Source organism: Camarhynchus parvulus, chromosome 8, assembly GCF_901933205.1.
Source record: "Camarhynchus parvulus chromosome 8, STF_HiC, whole genome shotgun sequence".
Lineage (NCBI taxonomy): Eukaryota > Metazoa > Chordata > Aves > Passeriformes > Thraupidae > Camarhynchus > Camarhynchus parvulus.
The window spans coordinates 17,754,047-17,774,984 of record NC_044578.1 but is presented as its reverse complement, the minus strand read 5'-3'; the positions used below and the strand labels follow the sequence as shown (position 1 = coordinate 17,774,984).

Below are 20,938 nucleotides of genomic sequence, written 5' to 3'. Positions count from 1 at the left end.
TGTCTTCATTTACTTAGTAGACTTGTTTCAAAAGACTTTTTTTAAAGAAAGGAGCATTTTAGAGTGTGTAAGAGAGTAGAAAATAAGTATGTCCTTGAATTAAATCAGTGAACAATAGTCACAGAGCACATCGTTGCTATGGTAGTTTAGAGAAATGGTAACTATGTGGAATTTGCTTAATTTTTCTCATCTGAATCTCTGATCTTTTAGAAATGCTTCCAAACAGCTTCCAAAAACTCCACCTCTACAACCTCCCTTCACATTGAAAAGACCTCTTGTTTCACAGTGTAAATTAATTAATAAAAGCTGAAGGCTTAAGTGGGATGAAACATTTTTATTCTCCTAGAACAAAATATGAAATTATTCATCTTTGGATGAATTGCTATGCTGAATGAACGGGGATTTTCCTGTACCATTTTATAGAAGATATTTAATGAGATTTTGAATTTTGGGGGGTTGGTTCTTTTGTTTGGTTTTTTTTTTGGCTAAACTAGTACATTTTGTATCTTTTGACAAAAGGCAATACAGTATTGACTGGAAAAGAGTCCTGAATTCTGTCATTATCTCTAAAATTTATTGTGTGGCATTGGTTTCACATCACATTACATCATGGATTCTAGCTGGAGGGATATGAGCTCTCAACCAGCAGCTACATTTTTGTGAGGCTGACCAGCCTAACCCAAGCCTCTGATGTAATTTAGGCCAGTTTTTTAATTTTTTTCCTAGTATATATAGATAGCTTCACATACAACTGTGAAAACTGTTATTCCTGCCTTAGGTTAAACTGCTTCATTTCTTTCTTTTTGACAGCTGCGGTCAATAGATGTTGACCAAAAGCTGTCAAATTTCCTGAGAAATGAGGAAGAATTTTTTACTCCAGATGAGAAGCTGAGAGTTATTCATCTTCTATCCTGGGAAATCCTTCCCTTATTTTGACAGGCTTTAAACAAATTGTTAGCTTTAATTAAGTTTGAAATGGGACAAATGCACAACCTAAACTGCTCCTTTCTAGGGTGTAAGAAGGCAGTAAAACTAACCATGAGATTCTGCAGTGATGACTCTTGCTACAGTGATTGACTGTAATTCTGTGTTTTGGTACTGTGGAAATTTTGTGTAGGTTTAGAGAGAGACAGTTTTATGAAGACAGTCTTGGGCCTCCCATAAGAGGAAGGAGAAGAGATTGTGGTGTAAAGGATAAATATTAAAATACACACATAAATATATACATAGATATATAAGTGGTGAAGGCTACAGATACTGATGTGCAATGCTTTAAGGTGGAATTCCCATACTTCTACTTTTTCTTCATATTTTAATTAATAGCAAAGGAATAGTTCTTCACACACACAGATGGGTTTTTCCTATTATTAGGGTTGGGGTTTTTTTGCTTTTTCTTGTGTTATGATTTTCTAATGGTTTTCTGGACAAGAAATATGTGATAGACGTATTTAAACTAACAGCTTTTTAGGCTGGTACATCCTCATTACATTTATGGGATCTCTGTAGAAGGTGCAGATCCCCAGGTACATACTGAGACAGTAGGGTGGGTTGAATACGTGGGGGTCTACCCAGATTAACATTACACACTTTCTAAAGCTGCTCCAAATGCATCCTGCCCCTGCCTTTCCACACTGCAGTAGTGCCACTGTAATGTTCAGAGGGAGAGTAGGCTGCTCTAGAAAGTTGACCTGCTGCGTGGAGGTTACCAGCAGATAGGGGAAGATCCTCCTCTCCTTTTTTGCTTTTCAGATGAGGATGCATTTGGGACCTCTTGGGCCATCAGACAGCAATTCGACTGACGAAGGGTTTAACTCTTCCCTAGTAGACTATTGTTGAATGAAACAGTAAAGTGAGAGTAGTACACATACTAAATTTAACAGATGAGCCTTGCAAATTCTCACCTAGAAAGCTTTTCTTTTGTTACATCATTCTTGTAATCATAAAAGCTCTCCCTCTTTTCCCATAACTTTGGGTACTATTTTGAAAAATCTATCTACTGCTCAGAATGAGAAGTTATGTGTAGAACATTTTTTCATATAAAAAATTCCTCCAATGCTAATAGATACAACAGAAATACAAGATTTCTGTCTGAAGAGCCAGTACAGAAAGAAAATCTGCCATGAGAAGTATGCACTGTTGTTGCACTTGCCCACCCTTGACTATCTGCACATAAGAAATCTTATGTCTGCTTCATATGTGCTAAATTAATAAAAAATAAGTCCTCTGTAACTTACTATCATCATTTAAAATTGCAAACATGTTAAAATAATGCATTGTTTAGCCATAAAACTCATAGGCAACAAATATACATCAGAATAGTCTTGTGGCCACCAAAGATTTGACATGTATGAGGAAGATTAGACTTACTCTTGCATTAAATATGATAAACTGTTTTAATTTCTGAAACTTTTTTGTGTAGGTCATTGTAGTCAGTGATAGATGAGGTTTAACGACTTTACATGCAAGGTCTTGCTGTATCTTGCAACGCTCATTGTGCCATCTAGAACTTCCCATCCTCACAGTCAGGACAATGGACCAACACAAATCATCAGCGTGATGCGTGGTGATAAATCCAATAGGTCTATGTAATGAAGGCTTCATACATGTGCAGAGTCAGGATTTGGTCTGAGAAAAGCTGCATTTTCATTCTTTCCACAACTGTACGAGTCCTTCTCCCGCTCTTAGTGAGACAGAACTGCCAACATTATTTAGGGACAGCCTGAAGATTGCAAGATATGATCCATTTTCTGCAGTGCTAATTAGACATGATCAACTAATGTGCTCTACTGAGTGTTAACCTTTCTTATGAAGTTCTTGGGGAAAATTCCAAATACTTTTGGGGTTTTTTTATGACATCTTTCAGACTGCTATTTGTATTCACTCTCTATATATGCACACATGTAGATGTACATGCACTCACACACGGCTTCCCAAGGAGTGTTTGCATAGTTAACAAATGCATTTGTTACCCTAAAGTAGTTGTAATTCTATCTTTTGCATAATTCCAATGCTCTGAAAATCTATTTAAATCCAAGTATTAAAAATATTTCTGTTGTTAATGTGTAAAGTATCTCATGGTTTAAGGTAGTCCAGAGAATTAAGTGCGGTTTTCTGCCAGACAAACCTTTCCAAGTCCTTATGCAAATGACTTCTGGAAAACTGGGTGCCAAAGCAAGGTGATTTGTGGAGATGCACCTCAGGCCATCTGACTCTCATCTCTCCATTTATTGAACAGGTATAATAGTAATTCTCTACCTCAGAGAGATGTTCTGAATACCGTGTAAAGATTGTGCAGTAACAGGATGGTGCAAAAATGAGGGCCCTGAAAGAACACTGAAAATAGGTCACAAAAAAAATTTCCAAAAATCTGCAGCCAGACATTTCTATGGTAATCTCATCATAGTTTTGTTTCTTTCCATGAAACACAAGGAGAGGTGACCTACTCTGTGCACAGCATTTTCACGCTGCTTTTTAAACATGCAGGATGTATCTGCCTTGGGGCTGATAGGACAGGGGATTCATCTCATTACTGATGCCAAATGCAATCAGTAGACAACTTGCTGCTTTAATTTCTGAGGACTTATACTCATAGTTATGGTTGTAGTTAAGCTTATCATGTGATCATTTAGAAAAAAAAGGTGAATAGTTGTTTTTCCTCTAGTATATCTACCCATTGGCAATGAGTAGTTAGGATTAAAAGCTTCATCTAGCCCAAGGCTATAATGAATATTCAGGAAAAATGATTCTGTACTGTTGCTTAGGGAAGTAAAAAGACAACCCCTGTAACATTCAAATCTCCTGTGCCTTTGGAATAAACAAGCATTATTTGATTAACAGGAAGACAGAAGACGCGCTGATGTACAGCTTATACCAAAAGAGACTTTATATGGTATTAAATTACCAGCATATTCTTGTAGGTATGGTGCATGAATCAATATTATGTTTTAGCCAATGATAATTTTACCAAACTTTTATTTAGATGGAATTTGTTTAAAAAAAATTAAAATACAGCAGATAAACAAAGTGTGCTGGCAATAGATGTTACAGTCCACTGGAGCATTTGTTCATTCTTCTGGATTAACACACAGTGCAAAATTATGCTACACGTTCTGTTACAATCACACTGTATCATTCTTAATGAGAGAACCAACAAACTCAGTTATGTGTAATGAAAGAAGATAATTTTTAGCAACATGGTAGACTCTGAACCAAAAGCCGTACAATCCTCTACTAAATTAAGCAGAATAATATTTTATTTAGTTCATATTGTTGGTTTTGTGAATACAAATGCCCAGCTGTTTTTACAGCTAGTAACATTTTACTTATCAAGCCTTTTAGAAAGTATTTCTTGACTATGCAAGCTTCGTCAACCACTTTATCAATGATAAAAGCTGCAGGCACTTTCATAAACTTAGATTGGAGTAAAAAAAGATATTTGTGTTGTATTAGCACTGACTGTTTTATAATGTGATTTATGAGCCTCAAGATTCATTCTTTCACAAGTTACATGCTTATTCTTGAATGTTTTATAAATCCAAGAAAGAATCAGAAAAAGCGATTTGTGAATTGGGGTCAGTCTTTCAGAAATCCAAGGAGGTGGGAGGTCCTCAATCAGTCAAATGAATTAGGCAAAAGGAAGCTTGTACATAACTTCTTAAAAATTAGTTTTTGGTATCATGCTACTCACTTTGCTAAATTTATGCCTGAGTTTAAAATTTTTTTGGATGGGTCAAATTAGTATTCTCAGAAATCTGAAGTTTTGAGCTGCATTTCTTTAGTCAATGACTGCATTTAGAAATGAATTCTCTAGATCTAATCACTTTAGTGTTTCTCAAAAGTGTGTTGTTGTGTGACCTCTGCAATTTGGTCTTAGTCTAAAGGCAAGGAAGCTTCTATAGAGAAGTTGTGCACCATCCAGTGAACTTCCCACGGATTATAGAAATGTGGTTTATTCATTTCCTATGAAAATTTTCTGTCCAGTGACATCAGTATCTTCTGGTTTCAGCCATCTGATTGCTTAGAATGCATTTTTCCAAGTCCTTAGTGCAAACAGAGTGAGAAATCACAAAATTTATAAATTAGCAATGACTTCTCTTAATGATCTAAAGAAGAAAACGTGAAGTTAAACAAAACCAGGTGAGGATATTATTCGTCTTTGCAAATACATCAGTTGCCTTGTCTGTAGAGCACAAAAGCTGTGGTATCCATGACAGAAATCCCTCTGGCAGCAGGGATGCTCAGGCTATGCCCACGGGGCACTCCCAGTGTCACTGCTGGGAGGAGAGAGGGTGGGCTCAGGTGAGTCTCTGGCGTTCACTGCACCAGGAGCAGCCCGAGCAGGAGCGTCTGGAGGCAGAGCAAGGAGAGGAGGAGGAGGACGGTGAAAGAAAGGATCATCTGGATGTTCCCGCACAACTCCATTTTAGGACTCACACTGTAAAGGGAAGCAGCAAGATACATCACATTGGTGTGGCTTTTGGGTTGTGGCACAAGGGTAAACTGACATTTTTTTAAGTTAACCAGCATTTTTTTCATACGAGATTAATTAAATGTGCAAATTAATTGTATAAAACATTATGGGGGGGGGGGAAATTACCTTCAGAAATACCTGTTTCAGTTCAGAATTGTCAAATTTAATGGGAATTCTAAGTTTTTTGTATAAAATTCATCACCTTTCCAATTTCTATCAGTAACTGTCTCACAATACAACAAAGCACTGTTTTAACTTTTGTTTTGTTATTTCAGTGTTTACTCACTAAACATTATTTTTTCCCCTGTAATATTAAGTGAAATAGGGTGAAAGATTTTACCTCCTTCACTTGAATTTTTGAATTATTTTCCTATTAATTTATCTGTGATTTTATGGGGACCAAAAGGCTAATACAAGTGAGCCTTTCAAAAGGGCTTTTTCTAATCATGTGCTGTGCAATCAGATATTTAAACTGTTTACTAGCATGAGAAATAGAAGACCATTCCATTGCATTAATTGCATTAATCTTGGTGTGTGAGAAGTAGAACTGATTGAAAATAAAGATCTTTACTTACTTTCAGGGGAAAAAACCAAACAATTATTGTTTATGACAAAAGACAAACTAGTTAAATTGTCTTAGGTAGGATGAAAACTGGGTTTTATGAAAGACATCTCCCAAAAAGTTATTCAATGAGTTTAAAATAATTGCATTTTTTTTAAGGCAGTAGTGTGTGTTAGAGTAAGAATTTTTATGGCAGCACTACAAGCACAATGAAGTCAGCATAATGAGTTATGTGGTGCCAATATCCTGAACATTATCACAAGGATTTCTAAGGAGAAGAATTAACATAAAGGATATACAATTAATGTCTTCTAGAGGGTCTCTCATTTCGGCATTGGGCCTCAAGGAAATTCAAAACAGAAATGAAAGTCAAAGCTGCAACTGCTTTCATACTGCCGGTGCAGTGTTTCATGCATATTTCATGGCAGCTGCATGGGCGGGAGATCACCGCTTTTATTGGGATGCCAGAGCTAAGTCTTAGGATTTTACTATTCATGTCAAGCACTGTGTACTTTCTAAGAACACAGCCTGTGGGGTTTTTGTTTGTATTTAGCCATTGGTGTAAAAAAGGAAAAACAACAAGGGGCTATTTCCTGTGTTCACTAGATTGGCAACCTTAATGTCCACTGGATTGTTTTAAATTAAATTTCATTTAGTCTCATCCCATTCTCAGTTACTACATAGCAATGCAACTTTCTGAGTTTTACAATATCCACATGGGAGAAGATTATTCATATATGACAAATTTAATTATCTGAGAGAGTGATAAAGACTTAGTAAATGTAAATAATTGCTGCAGTACTGATTAGCCTACCCACAGGTAATACTTGTTCTGAATCTTGTAATGGCAGCATTCAGTTTTTAACCAGAGCATGCACCAGATTCTCCTTGCATCAGTATTGCAAATTTTAAGGTACTTGTTGAAGAGCATTATGAATTGCCCACAGAAAAATAAAACAAGAGTTACATTGAGCAAGAACCCTTGTATGTGCCAGATGCAGGTGTTAGTTCCACTGAGCTGTCCTCAGTGGAAAGGTTAGCTGATTACTGTCTACATGAGATGTATTCCATAAGAGAAGTAAATGACTGGAAATCAGGAAAAGCTAACACTTGAAGATTTTGATTTCTGGGTTTAACAGAGATTTTGATCTTTCATTTACACTATGGCCATCCCAAGTTATTCTCAGAGTTCAGAAGTGCTGAATTGCATTCTGATAGCCCTGCAACCTCGATTCATCCTTGTTCTGATCAAGGCATGATCAGACAATGCTTCAGATTCACATTATTTTATACGATACTTTTTGTTTTTAATGTACCTTACATAGAGTGACTCATTAAAACTGAAAATTATTTTTTAAAAGAAATGGGTGAAATAGTCTGCCATCCAAAATGGTATTTTCCTCTCTCTGGGAAGGGAACATTTTGTGATATCTTTGTCTTCTGAAAAAAAAAAATCCTTTTTTTCACACACTAACCCTTCTGTAGTGGATTTGCAGTTGCTTGGTCTGAAATAAGTTACCTAATAAGATGAAGCTCAGTTCTGATGTGCAATTTTACAAAACTGCAGCATAGCCACTTAGAAAACTTTGCTCTATTTCCTTAATATACCTTTTATTCATACTACTTTTAATTATGTTCTATATTTATCTGTCCTATTTGAACAGGATCCAGAGCTGGTACGGAACATCTGTCGCTGGGTTAGACAAGCTGTTCACATTCCTTTCTTTGCCAAACTGACCCCAAATGTCACTGATATTGTGAAAATTGCAATGGCTGCACAGGAAGGTGAGTTACTCCAGTGCACAAGTTGTGCAGATTTACTGATTTGCTGCATGGGGTAAGACAGGAACATTGCTGGAATAACAGATAACAGAAACTAATACGAAAATATTTTGTTTGATGTATTCAGAATAAGCACAGTGATCAAAGGTTTCCTAATTTTGTTCATGCAACTGGGGTAGAGCAATATATGAAAAGAACCACTTTAGACTGTTAACAATAAATTGTATAGTGTTTCCCTGCACGTTCTTAATTTTGTCATATTTATATGCTTACCATACCACTGTCAATCCACCTGTTCCTATATTTAGTAGTGAAAATGGTGTGTGTGTTCTGAGAAAACAAAAATATATAGTACTTGAAGGTATATATATTTTTTTCCTTGGAGCTTATTGTACAATGTGGCAGCGAATAAGTTTGCAAGTAGGTGTATTAATCTGTCATTTAGAACCGTGGTAATTGTTTCTTTGTCACATTGCTTCTTTTGTCTTGCTGCACAGAAGCTTGGAGGAGGTGGCCACTGTTTTGGGGTACCTTCAGGTGTTGAACAACTGCTGTAGCAGGTTCTGTCCCGCCCAGCTGAAGGGCAGAGATCTGCCTGTCAGCCCCAGCTTTTCCACGTGCTGTCTTATAGCCCGTACAGCTCTTTCAACTGATGCAGCCTGCCTTGAAGCTAGTGCTAAATTTGTTCTCCCAGGATTGGTCATAAGGACCTGTCTGTGCATCCCCTTGCAGTTTGTTGCTTTTGCTCTCCAGCTGTTTATTAGAATTTCTAGTTATTTCAGAGTTTCACAGGTTTTCTTTAGTATTTTATCCTCTCTTGTTCTTATACACATGATTTAACAAACAGTGACTGACCTTTTCTTTCACAGGTGGCGCAGATGGTGTTACAGCCACCAACACTGTGTCAGGACTGATGGGACTGAAAGCAGACAGCACACCTTGGCCAGCAGTTGGTAGAGGGCTGAGGACCACATATGGTGGAGTGTCAGGTAGGTGTTGCCCTTTTTGATGCATGGTACTTCCTTGGAGGCTTTCAAAACATCAGGAGGTCCTTGTAGTGGGCTAGAATATCATGTCTGCCGTCGCACCGAGTCCTTAAAGCTCACTGCTGGTCAATGTTTCTGAGTCATGACAGATGGAACAGATTAAGTGTGAAGGCTCTTGGGTTGCCCTTTCCTTAATGGTAAAGCACTGCATCAGAATACTGTGATAGGGTCACTGGAGAGGGAAGGAAATCTCTTCCCTCATGACCCTCGCTTTTCCTCAAATTTTTCATCCTGTCACAATTGTCAGGCCCCACGTTAGACAGAGGCTAATGAAAGGGCATCGCAGGGGGAAATATCAACAATCCAAATGCAGTGTATGTTTCATAGCCCAATCTCCAGCCTTCCTTGCTCCTTCCCACTAAGTGCGCCTTTTCCAGAGAGGTTATTTCCTCCTCTTCCCACTGTGGTAAAAAAGATAGACAGTATTAGGCAAATATATGCATATTTTTGTAGCCTATTTCTCAAGATATACAAGAATATCTTGTGTAGCCCATATTTTCAACTCCTGCTTCACAGTTTAATTTTCAAACCAGCTGCAAAACTTTTACACTCCAGTTCAGTGCCAGTGCACACTAATGCATTAATCTATTGACCCTACAAACTCTGTTGCTGTGACAACATAAACTTGGCCCTGAAGACAATACTCTGAGTTTCTTGGCTTTACTGGTATGGAGATTAGTCTCCTTGGTGATAAAAGTAGCAGTAAAAGTACATAAAAGAAGTAATAGCATCATCCCAATTGAGTCAAATATTATTCTATTGGACCCGCCTCCTACCTCACCCCAAAAAAGTAATCAGAGGAGACCAGACAGGCAAAAATACCCTTTATTATATGTGACTGGTGTTATCCTTAGAGAACCATAGGAAATGTAGCAAAAGATGACTTTTAAACAAACTTTAATTCAGATGAGTGTATTCAGTGACAAATTGCATTATTGCCTTAGATAACTACATAGAATTTGGAATTTTTTAGAGAAAGCTGAAAAGTAAGAAAGTGATAACAATCAGAAAAAATCATTATGCCTATCGCATAATGGTTTCACAGTGACAGTCCAATAAGATGTTATATTTTAATATTATGCAAAATGGGAGGAAGAGGGGAACAAGAAGAGAACAGCTAAAGCCCATTTCAATTTCTCTAGCCTGCCATGTTGACAGGAAAAGAATAAAGGAGGTCACAGTGGGTGCTGTGCATTAAAAATTAATAAAAGAACTATTGCAGTAGTATTTTATATAAGTAACACCATTCACATTTTCTCATTTAAGTTGCAATTTGTGAATATTCCTTCCTACCATAATTCTGCCTAATAAAATCTATAAAATGGCTGCATTTTAGAGAAGTGTGTCTATGTCACAAATTTGAAACATGTATGCAATGTAAAGTACAGTGGCACCTGCATGTCCAGCTGTGAGGATGTTCCAGCATTTCTGTGGTTTACAATACCAAATGGACCCAAAGAAAAGTTGCTTCTTTATTTTATTTATATATATGTATGTGTGTAAGTATAAATTTTTTTTCCTGAAATTTTTTGTGTATTAGAAGAGAGAGAAAATTACATTTTAGGATGCACCTATGATGCAAATCTGCTTATTTAAAAAATATTTAAGATACTGAAAGTGTTGTCAATTTATTGTGTTTTGAAAGAGTCATCACTGGGTCCCAGTGCCACAACTCCTTGCACAAAAGAAAGCCACGGAGTCAATAAAGTCAATACCTCGGCAGCATGTTGCAATACTTCCTGCTCAGCCGTCAGGTGTAGCAGTATACAAATTTCCAAAAGCAGGGAAGCAATTTTAAATCAGGAGAGCTGGCATGCTTACAAGAAGACAAAAAGTGGGAGAGCGTGTCATCTTGTCAGAGCAAGGGGCAGGGTGGCCGTACTTCTGTTCCAGCTGTGCCACGGCAGAGACACGTGGCCTGCAGCCAGACACTTGACCTTTCCGTGCTCTGTTTCCCCTGTCTGTGGAATGGCAGGAACACCACTTACATGCCTACAGGCTTGGTGGGAAGTGCTCTGTGGTCTTGGCATCAAAGTCGCTTCACAGCGTAACATATTGGGTTTCTATTTCGATGTGTGTAAATTTGTTTTATTTTATTATCTGATAGAGTCAGTAAGATTTTTGTTGTTTTTTCCAAATAATTCCTCTCAAGAGAGAATTAATTTTTGAAGTGAAAGACGGCACTATTATAGAAGCAGTAAGTCTGGTTCGTTTTCAGCATGTTTTCCCAAAGCACAGCTGGTTCATTATTGTTCTGTCATACACAAACCTAGGGCAGATACAGCACACAGCCAAGCAGGATCAGGCTTTCTGGATTTTTCCATGTGCACAGATTGTGGACTGGCAGTGATGCTCCCATGGCCCAGAGGTACAGTGAGTGAGGCAGGAGTTCTGTCCCTCAGGGTGCCACACTCACGGTGCTGTGTGACTGTGGGTGAGGTGGGAGCTGGCCCCAGCCCTGTGGAGGTCTCAGCACAGGGTCCCCTGAGGTGTCCTGGTGAGGTCTGAAATGCACCTGGACTCAACAGTGGGGACCCTTAGCATTATCCAGCCCCTGTGTCTGTCTGCTGGCCCTGGCAGTGACCAGGTCACGGGACGAGAAGTTGGTCTCTTGAAGGACCATTGTTCTCAAGGGATTTACAAATTCACTGGTTTAGGGCAGTGCAGGTTGCCTTCTCCAGGTGAATGCAAGCTCCCTCCTCTGAGTTTGATGAAAATTTCCAACAAAGAGCAAATAACAAAGATGCGTTAGTGCCCTAGCCTAGCAGCTGCCCAACATTTTGACTGACAGACCTCCCTGTCCTCCAGTGTTCAAAAATGTCCTCCTACATGGCCATGTACTGAAAAAATATTTTCCATATTAAATTTCCCCTTGGCCTCTTCATCCTTTCTCTTCTTGTCTGTCTCATGCAGAAGTAGCTGTATGCAGGAGGTTCATTCTTCATTTTTCTAAGTATGCAGGAGGTTCATTTTTCATTTTTGAAGCAGGAATTATTTTTTTTTGTAATTCCTCTTGAATTACAAAATCACACGTAGTTTCCTATGATTTATCTAACATAAAGAAAAATAATAAGAAAAAAAGTTTATTATCATTCCCAAATCCTGAGATGTTTTGAGAACAGAATTTTGTCTCTGTTTTTTTTTTTAATGTTTTTTAAACAATTGTTCAAAGAAGGAGAGACTTAATGGGATTACTTTGAAAGCCCCGTTTAGTTTTGAGTTGTCACAGTCAGTGTTTTCTTGCCAGCCAGTGCTCGGGCAGTGACCTTCCTGTTTTGATCTAACTTGATCAGCTGAAAATTGCTAAGCTGCAAGAGGCATCCCTGTTTCCAGCTTTCTACCCTCCTGTTTCTTGGCTGGTTTTGACAGGGAGGGATCCCGGTATCCCAAGTTTGACTACCAGGCTGTAGGACTAGTCTCTGTCTTCTCCACTTCCCTGCAAATACTGAATTATTAATACAAAGTGAAACAGCTCTCACAGGATACACACTCATACTAGCACAGCCTGCTGACCTGAACATGAGGAGAGCCAGATTTAAATCCCAGGTGTGAGCCCAGGTCATAGCTGGGCCCCCTGGATTCTAAGTTTACCCTACAAATATTGAGCTTTATAAAATCTCTTAGGTTTTTCTTCTACTTTTATCTCTATCCTTGTGATAAAATATATATATATATATTTTCAGTAAAAAAATCACTTTAATTTTGATATATTGTTGTTTTCTAAAGAAAATTAATTTCCATTTTGCACTGGGGAGCATCAGATGAGTCTAAAGGCTACAGTAGCCCTGCAGATTTTTGTTGCCCTGTTATCTGAGAGGACATTGTGTTTAAAGGATCCCCCAGTCTTCATCCATTTTTTTTTAATAATTTTTTAAAAATAAGTTTACAGGAACTGCCCATTACTCAAAAAGTGTAGTTATCCTAATGAAGTCCATACAAAATATGGTTAAGGAAATAAGCCCTTATGATGAAGAAAAAAAATAAGCCCTTATGATGAAAGAAAAAAATATTAAAATTAAGATACAGTTTTTCAAGCTGTGTAACTGTCATATGTGTTTGCAGCATTAGAGACAGTTTGATTTCCATTAAGAAGCTTTTAAAATGGATCTAGCAGTATTTCAGGTTTGAGAATGTAGAATATGTGAGATTTGGTCATGAATTTTTCCTATACATGGGAAGTGTATTTGCAATGTATTTGTCTATTAAAAAGGGGCAAATGGTGGGGGTTTTATCCTCACAAAGAATAATGACCTCTGGCTCTGAAAGACATGTTTTAGTTTGTGTAAGTATAAATTATTTTGAAAATGCTTATTCTGGTATTTTATAGATACCAGAAAAAGTTGCCAGGTTTCTGAGAAATGTTAATATACTGTCAGCAGCTGCACACTTCCCTAAGATTTCTTTCTTTGAAATGTATTTTAATTTTTTTAAAAGGTTTTTTTCCATGAGCTTTCATACTGTGCTTCCATATTCCAGATGTGTTTTATAAAACACATCACATTGCAGCACAATGGGATATCTATTGCAGGCAAAATAGAGCAGAGCTTCTGTTTAAATTTCCATGTTTTTTTGTTCTTTGTCATCTGTTTGTTTCTTTGTTTTTGCCTGGAAGCCAAATCCTTAGGGGATAAATTTATAAACCATACACTGGACTTAGCAAAAACTTAGGTTAAAAGCAAATCTCTCTATGGTGCACTCGCTATGTATTCTTTTAATGCTTTGTTTCAAAAATATTGCAGTATTTTACAGTAGCAGTTCAAATACCTCATGTCTGTGTGCTGTTATTGCTTTGTCCATTTATTATATGCTGTAGTACTTTGGCATTATTTGCACAAATTTATTGTACAGCATGTGCAAGTACACGTGCTTGTTTTCCAGAAAAAGAGAGATTCAGGAAGCCGTCTGTTATAACTTCATAGCTGCCCACAAGAGATATCAGAAGGAGAATATCTAGGTGGTGGATTCAGTCATTAAACACAGGAATGTGTAATTATTGGAAAGCAGCAGAGACAGTTAATTTTAGTTACTTTCTGAAGTTAGTGGAGCTGTCTGTTTTTTCAGAAAAACACTGTCCAAGAGCAATTGTGACATTTAAGGGAATGCTTTTCAGGAGTTATTAAATTAAAATGTATATTGACTTTATTAGTAGAGGCATATATTCTAATCTGAAATGTATGAATTATATTGAAAGAGAAAAAGTTTAAGTTATAATAATAAAGGCTGCCTTTTAATTTTAATTCAATGACACATCATTAAAAGAAAAGTGAAAAAACCAACTAAGAGCATTCACTTTACTCATCACAGTTCTGTCAGTGACAGTGCAGTGTGGATTTTGGTCAATAGAAATGAATGAAAAGCTGCCCATCACTGGAAACAAAACAAAATGTATGTATGCATAGGCACTCCTGTTTAGCATAAATATTTACCAAGAGTTAAAGACTATTTACATTAACATGTATTTATAAAACAGTGTGGAAAGGGGTGAAAAACAAATATATGCCATAGTACAATTTTAATTTTGTTTTATTATTCCTGTTCAATGTAGCTCAGCCATTAAAAGCCCTTATTTGCATATATTATGTCAGGATTCACAAAGAGTCCTCTGTTTTCTATCGTGTCCTTGCAGCAGTCTGATTTCTCTTAGTGTACTGCCATCACTGGTCTGTGCAGGAGAGATCAGAGCCCTAATAATAGATTTTTGACAGGGAGCTCGCCTGCTACCTGCCCTACACAAATCCTCACTGTTCATGTTTGCTTCATGGCAACAAAGCAGACAGAAGGAAAATGCCAAGTGCTGAATTTGAGGTACAGCCCTGCCATAGCTTGACATTTCAGCGGAATAGCAGTTTATGAGATGCATAATTTTTCATCTGGGACTCAGCTGCCATTTTCCTAGAGGCTTGCAGCTCATCGACTGACTGGAAGTAGGGCAAAGGTTTACAGCATAGATCAAGGTCTACATCCTTCCTATAGCTATTTAAAAATAAGTATTATTCTCTAAATAAGGTTAGAGAACTAAGCATATTTTTTCAATTTTTAATATTTTCTAGCCAATTTCATTCCCACAAACAAAACACTTTGCTCTTTTAGCACATTGATTAAAAATGATCATAATTGATTTCATTCACCAAAAGATTAAATGAGTCCTGGAGAAAGACTGAAGGAGGAGTCTTTACACAGAGCATTTGAACAAAGCTATGTTTTCTCCTCCTCTTACTTTGAGAAAAAGCTCATTCTGGGCTTGAAATGAATTAAGAGTCTTTACTCCTTGAGTGTAATTGGTTTGTGGTTTATTATTGTTAGAGATTGGATTTAAATTTTCACATTCATGCACATGTACTTGGGAAACAAATGCAGTGTAGGTACATGTAAGCGAGTGTTTAATTTAGAATTACACATCTCTGTGAGCTTCAGTAACAGTTCACCATGTCAGAGCCTCATATAGAACAATGGTACAGTACATTGGATTAATTAAAGAAGCCTTGCAGAGAACTGAATTCTCAGTATGTCAAGATTTCAATTTTATGTTAAATATTTTCTAAAGGCCAGACCCTTAAATCTCAGGGGCTGTACCAAGCAGTGAGCTGTGAATTTAACCATAGGCTAACTGCTAATGATAAGGAAAAGAGTCCAAGTTGAGGCAGCTGTAATACAGTCATTGGATTAGGCTATCAATCACTCGGTTCCCTGAGGAACAGGCAAAGACGACAAAACAGTGAAAAGGGAAATTAGGAAGGGAGGGCATGACTAGAATGAGATTCTTCACCAAATGTATCTGTTAGTTGGCTGAATCCCCCAAGCATCAGACAGGAATGTCCAGCATTGCTCTCAGACTAAAAGCCAAGTATTTGTTCCAAAGTCCTAGAAAACCATCAAATCATCATTAACTGTTGCTGTTCTGTGCAGGCTGCTAGAAATGCAATTGGCTGCATTCTCCTGGTTTAATAGCCTGTAATTAGGTTAATCTCTAAACTGCTGCTGTTGAACACTCTGGATTTACTGTTTATATCAGAGCTCATGTAGAATATGTACAGTTGAAATAATTCATTTCACAGTTGATCGGGGTTTTTTATAAACAGATAACTGTTAAGCTATGGAGTCTAACTCATGGCAACCAAAGGCACGTGTCAGAAAACAATTAATATAAAATCATAAATTCTTCTCAGACGTAATATGAGAAAAATAAGAGAAAATCACTATAGTATAGATTGTGGAAAAAGAGCATGGGAGAAAGAGCATGAAGGTTTATTCTGGGTGCAGGAAGATAAAATGGGAAATCTGTTCATATAGTGGTATAGATTAACATGATTAAGTACTGAGTGTTCTCATAGTTAACCTCTTGAAGACACAGTCTGATTAACAAAGAATGGAAATTAATAGAGAAGGTAAAGGAGATGTTTCAAAGCTGGTTGGTGGAGCAGGGGATTGTATTTACAGTAATGGGTATAGATGAATGTACCACAGGTAAACTATGACCTGATAAGGAGGTGTAAGTCAGTCAGGAGCAGAGAATCTTTCCTTCTGGTCATATCAGCAAGATCAAACCCAGTGGTGGTGACTTTGTCAGCACGAGTTGATTCTTTCCATGTCTGTCAGGTCTGGAGAAAAGGTGTCTTATGATCACCTCTTCTAATTTTAAGCAAAGACACACCCCCAAAAAAATCTCTTTTGTGTCATGTCTTTTGAAGATTATTGTGTTTAAAACTGAAATTTTTCTGTTGTAAAAAGTTTGCTATAATTAATTTCAGAGGTCGTTTAACTACTTTCAGTATCTTATGAATTATTTATTTGAAAAGTACTTGGCATTTAAGTACTTTTTAGTTTATTCTAACACAGGAATGAAAATACTATCAAAATTTTCAAATGAACATTATTAAAATAATAAAAATCAAGAAAAGCTGTGGTGAAGTCTACTGCTAGATTTGTTTGCCATTAAGTCTCAGCAGGTCTGAGTCCTGCTCACCTCTCTCCATGGACAGTCACAATGAAGTCAAAATTTATTTTGACTCCAAAATGATGCTTGAACGAGGTCTAGAGACTGATGGCATGCAGTATAACTCTCCAGCCTTTCCTACAACTGGAAGGCTACTGCTGACTACACAAGTGTGTCTAAACTGAGAGAACTGTGTGCCCTGTACTGTCCCAGTGACTGGCTGGCAGGGTTGCTCTGGCTGCTGACCTTTCTCTGGGGATCACTAAATTAGGGTTGAGCCAAGCTTTCCTCTCTCAGCGTGCAGGTGATGCACATGTACATTCTGTCATTCCAGAAGAAGTGACAGGCATGTGGTCATGGACTGGAGCACAAAGATGGCTCCAGGTGGCAGAGTTCAAATAGGTTTGTAGGTCTACAAAGCTTTGTTGCAGTGTATGTATATGGTGGATTAAAGCCTGTATACTTGTTATGAGAGTTTAAGGAGCTTCAGTGTAGGAGGCAGAGGAAAAACCTGACAAAGTAAATAGGGACCCAATTCATGTGATTTCATGTCGATGTTCCAAGGTCTGTGTTGCTGACGGTGCAGGGCCCGTAATCATCTTTGCTGCTGACTTGTTATTCCATATCTGAATCAACAGCAGGGCTTGTGGTACAGGTGGTGCTTAAGAGTGATCAATGAGACAAGTGCCTCCTGTGGAAATTATAAACTGTACCTGTCAGTCAGAGCAGAAGCTCTAATTATAGGCTCCCCCCCTCAAAAAAAAAAAAACAACCCAAAACCAAATCAAGAATCTGGTAGAATTTGTAAATAATTCTGAGTAACAATTGTATCAGCAGAGGTTAAAACCCCTGAGTTTGACCTGGTGTGTGTCAAGCACGTTGATTTTTTTCAGTATTACTTTGCATATTGATTTGCTGTAGTCACCAAGTGGCATATGTTGTCTGTACAGCCCATCTTTATTCTGTGGAGAGCGTATTCTCATGTGGAGAATAAACGCATTTTTGCATTTATGAAAAAAACAGCATCACATTTACAGATCAAAATCAAAACAGGAGCTAAAAATAATTAGAAAAAATGACTTCTTATTTAACATTTACTAACCTGGAGCTTCTTCCTGGTCTTCCTTCTCTCTGTGGGTCAGCTGTGCTTGCAGAATAGGCTGACTGACTACTGTCTTCTCCCATCACTGTGGGGATCCTACCACTGCTGCCAAAGCACCCCAACCTCTATTGTGTGCGAGCTCCTCCCTCTGGATCAGCAGCCTCAGCAGCCTCAACTGCTTATGCATCTCTGTGAGGATGTGGAGGCTCTCACCACTCCCACCACTTACAAAGTGCTTGATTGATGTGTTTTAGAAATGGGTCACAGTGTCTTGAAGAGAAGGTTTCACAGTTGCATGGAGGTGTGCTTGCTGGGAGTAATCCTGTTTCAGGATATTTTTGACAATCAGATACAGGGGTTTAGAAAAAAATGAAGAAATTATTCTTGGAACAAGTTTAAATGCAGGGCATTTGTTTACACCAGTCAGCTTCAGAAGGATATACTTACCTGATTAGTGCTGATGTCCTGCTTCTATGTAGCTTTGAAAAGTTCTACCACTGGTTAGCTATGATTTATTATGAACTTACCAGGGAATACATCTTTATTCACCTAAATCCTGCTAACATTCTGCATTTTCTAGTATCCTGCTTGAATAAGGAGTAAATCCTAATGCCAACTTCACATGTAAAATACAGAAGACAAAATAGAGCAGATTTGTTTTACTGGGTAGATTCTGGATTTGTATTTCCCTGGGCATCACTTCATTCCTAGCAAATGATTATCAGAAGCATTTATAGATGTATTTCACAACCATCAGAACATTTTTTTTAACCTTTCAAAAGAATGCATCTAATATACAGTAGTCAGCTAGGGAATCTGCATTTTAATGTGCCTTTTCATGCAAGCACCTCATTGTATACAATAAGCTGTATAAATGTCCTGCTCGCACACAGGATATGCAAACATATCCTACAAAATATTTTAGGGAAGCTGCTGTTGGAATTCAGTTTTCCAATTTACGATCAATTTGCAGTTTCTGCATTGCTGAGTAATTGAAATTGTCTTTTCTATTAACATGCACCATGTAACCATATTCCCTATATTCCATTTAAATCCCAGAAGACAGTCATAGTCAGGGATTGAGCCACTGTTGTTTGGGTTAAGTGAGAGCCGAGGGAGAACTGTTGAGGAGAGTGTCCCACTGTTCCAGAATGAGAAATCCATTGCAGATACAAAGAGAGGGTGTTTTTAATGGCATGAGGCGTGTCCATAGAATGTGTGGTACCACACCTGACTCAGCACTGAGGTAAGGCTCATGCTGTGAAGAGCTTTGTTACAGGCAGCTCAAAATGAGGAGAAAGCTGTGTGGTTTTTGCAAGCAGGCATGTCAGTGAAGACATAGCTAACTGTGTTACAGTAGTGTCTGTCCATTCACAAAAGTTTCATGACCCCATTGAGCGACCTGTTGGTTTCCAAAAGAATGTGTGGTTACTACAGTCCAGATTTTGCCTGGGCCCAGCTTATCTTACTCCTGTCAGCTATTGCTCTACTTATGCTGTTAGGCCATGTCAGTTGCTCACCTATTTGAGTACCCCAGAATTGGCAGTGTTTTCACCAATTTTTGGATACATGCCCACTCCAGAGCTGCTCAGCTTTCAATAGTGAGTATTCAGAGAAATCTTCTCATTCTAGGCACTGATAAATTTTGTGTGCTTACAGAGAAGGTACTGCCAAACAATTCTCATAAGAATCTGTTCTTTTTTTTTATGTATAAAGGAGAAATTTCTTCAGAACTTACTCAGGGTGGGATCTGAAGAATTCAGACTACCAAGGAAGATCTCCTGGCACCTTATTTTGTCAAGAAATATTAGGAAAAGTCTACTATGTGGTACATTCTGATTTATTGGTATAATGGAGAGGTTGTTTGCATCTTTGTTTATAAAAACATTTCAGATGATTAGTTCTTGGCAGGTATCCAGAAAGGAGGTAAACCCTGCCAGATGTAGGGAAGTCTTGCTCCGTCTTGTTGTGGGGAGTTTTAGTGTGGAGTTCCCTTCTGAGTGGGGCTGGCACAAAGATTTCTTTCCAGTATGTTTATTTTTCTTTTCTTTCAGGCTTAATATTTTGCAGCTCTGACGACATCCCCAGCTTACTGTTAGAGTCAGATAGTGTGAAAGGGTCCTAAAAAAAATATCACTCTTAGTCTCTTTTTCAAACTTGGGCTTTTCCAGGGCTGTCTCTTCTGTCCTTTGCTGTTTCTTTCTGTTTCTCACAAATGAGGCTAGCACAGAAGGCAGGCAGCCGTGGTGCTCTCTTCTGCCTGCATTGCCCTCCTGAGCTGTGCCACTGCCATGTGTGTCTGTGTCCCAGGGAGGCCAGGCTCAGAGAACACAGCAGATGGAAGCAGAGGTGCTAACCAGGTACAGCTGAGGGTTATCCCCCGAGCATCAGGCACTTCACTAGGATACTCCCAGGCTTCCCCCTCATCCCTGTCAGGATTCTCAGAGGTGGCTTCCTTTCTCGCTCCATTGATGCATCAGAAATTTGAGGTTAGTGTATTCCTTACATATTAGTGTAGGTACTGCTGTCAAATGCCTAAGGCAGTGTGCACCTACATTTTGTGGTGAAATTCCAGTGGTTAGCCAAGTAAATGATGCAGGGTTTACTGGTGCAGCTTAGATTTCTCTTTTTGAAAATGCAGGTATATGCTATTTTATACCAATCCATTTTCTAATCTGATGGAGAAAGTGATATTTTTAAGCTTGGCATTCAAATATCTTCCAATCACTTAATGTAAGCATCTGGTGTTTTTATGTATTTTTAAAGCCCTAATAACAGCATTGCAATCCCTTAATGCTGTTTCTCACTTTCTTGTTACAGTAGGTATATGGCACGTATCTTCTGGTTTAAAAAGCTCAAAACAAATTTCAGCAATTTAATCTCAGTGTTAGAAAAAGGATCACAGCAGCTGCTATAGTATTTTGTATTTATGCTAGTTTTTGTAAAGATTCATGACATACTCTCTGGGAGCTAAATATTGACAAGCATGCTCTGGCAAGCAAGATCAAGCTTGGTCAGTTAGCACAGCTCAAGTCTCTGCATT

At 38.0% G+C, this 20,938-nt stretch overlaps 1 protein-coding gene across 2 annotated transcripts in view; it reads left to right on the top strand.

Annotated features, from left to right (window-relative positions):
- Positions 1–20,938, top strand: part of DPYD (dihydropyrimidine dehydrogenase) — a 332,821-nt gene that overhangs the window by 238,628 nt on the left and 73,255 nt on the right. For both annotated transcript variants that reach the window (XM_030953352.1, XM_030953353.1), the window contains 2 exons: positions 7,697–7,817; positions 8,684–8,803. In XM_030953352.1, coding sequence (XP_030809212.1) covers positions 7,697–7,817; positions 8,684–8,803 — 241 coding nt within the window. The remainder of the gene's footprint in view (positions 1–7,696; positions 7,818–8,683; positions 8,804–20,938) is intronic.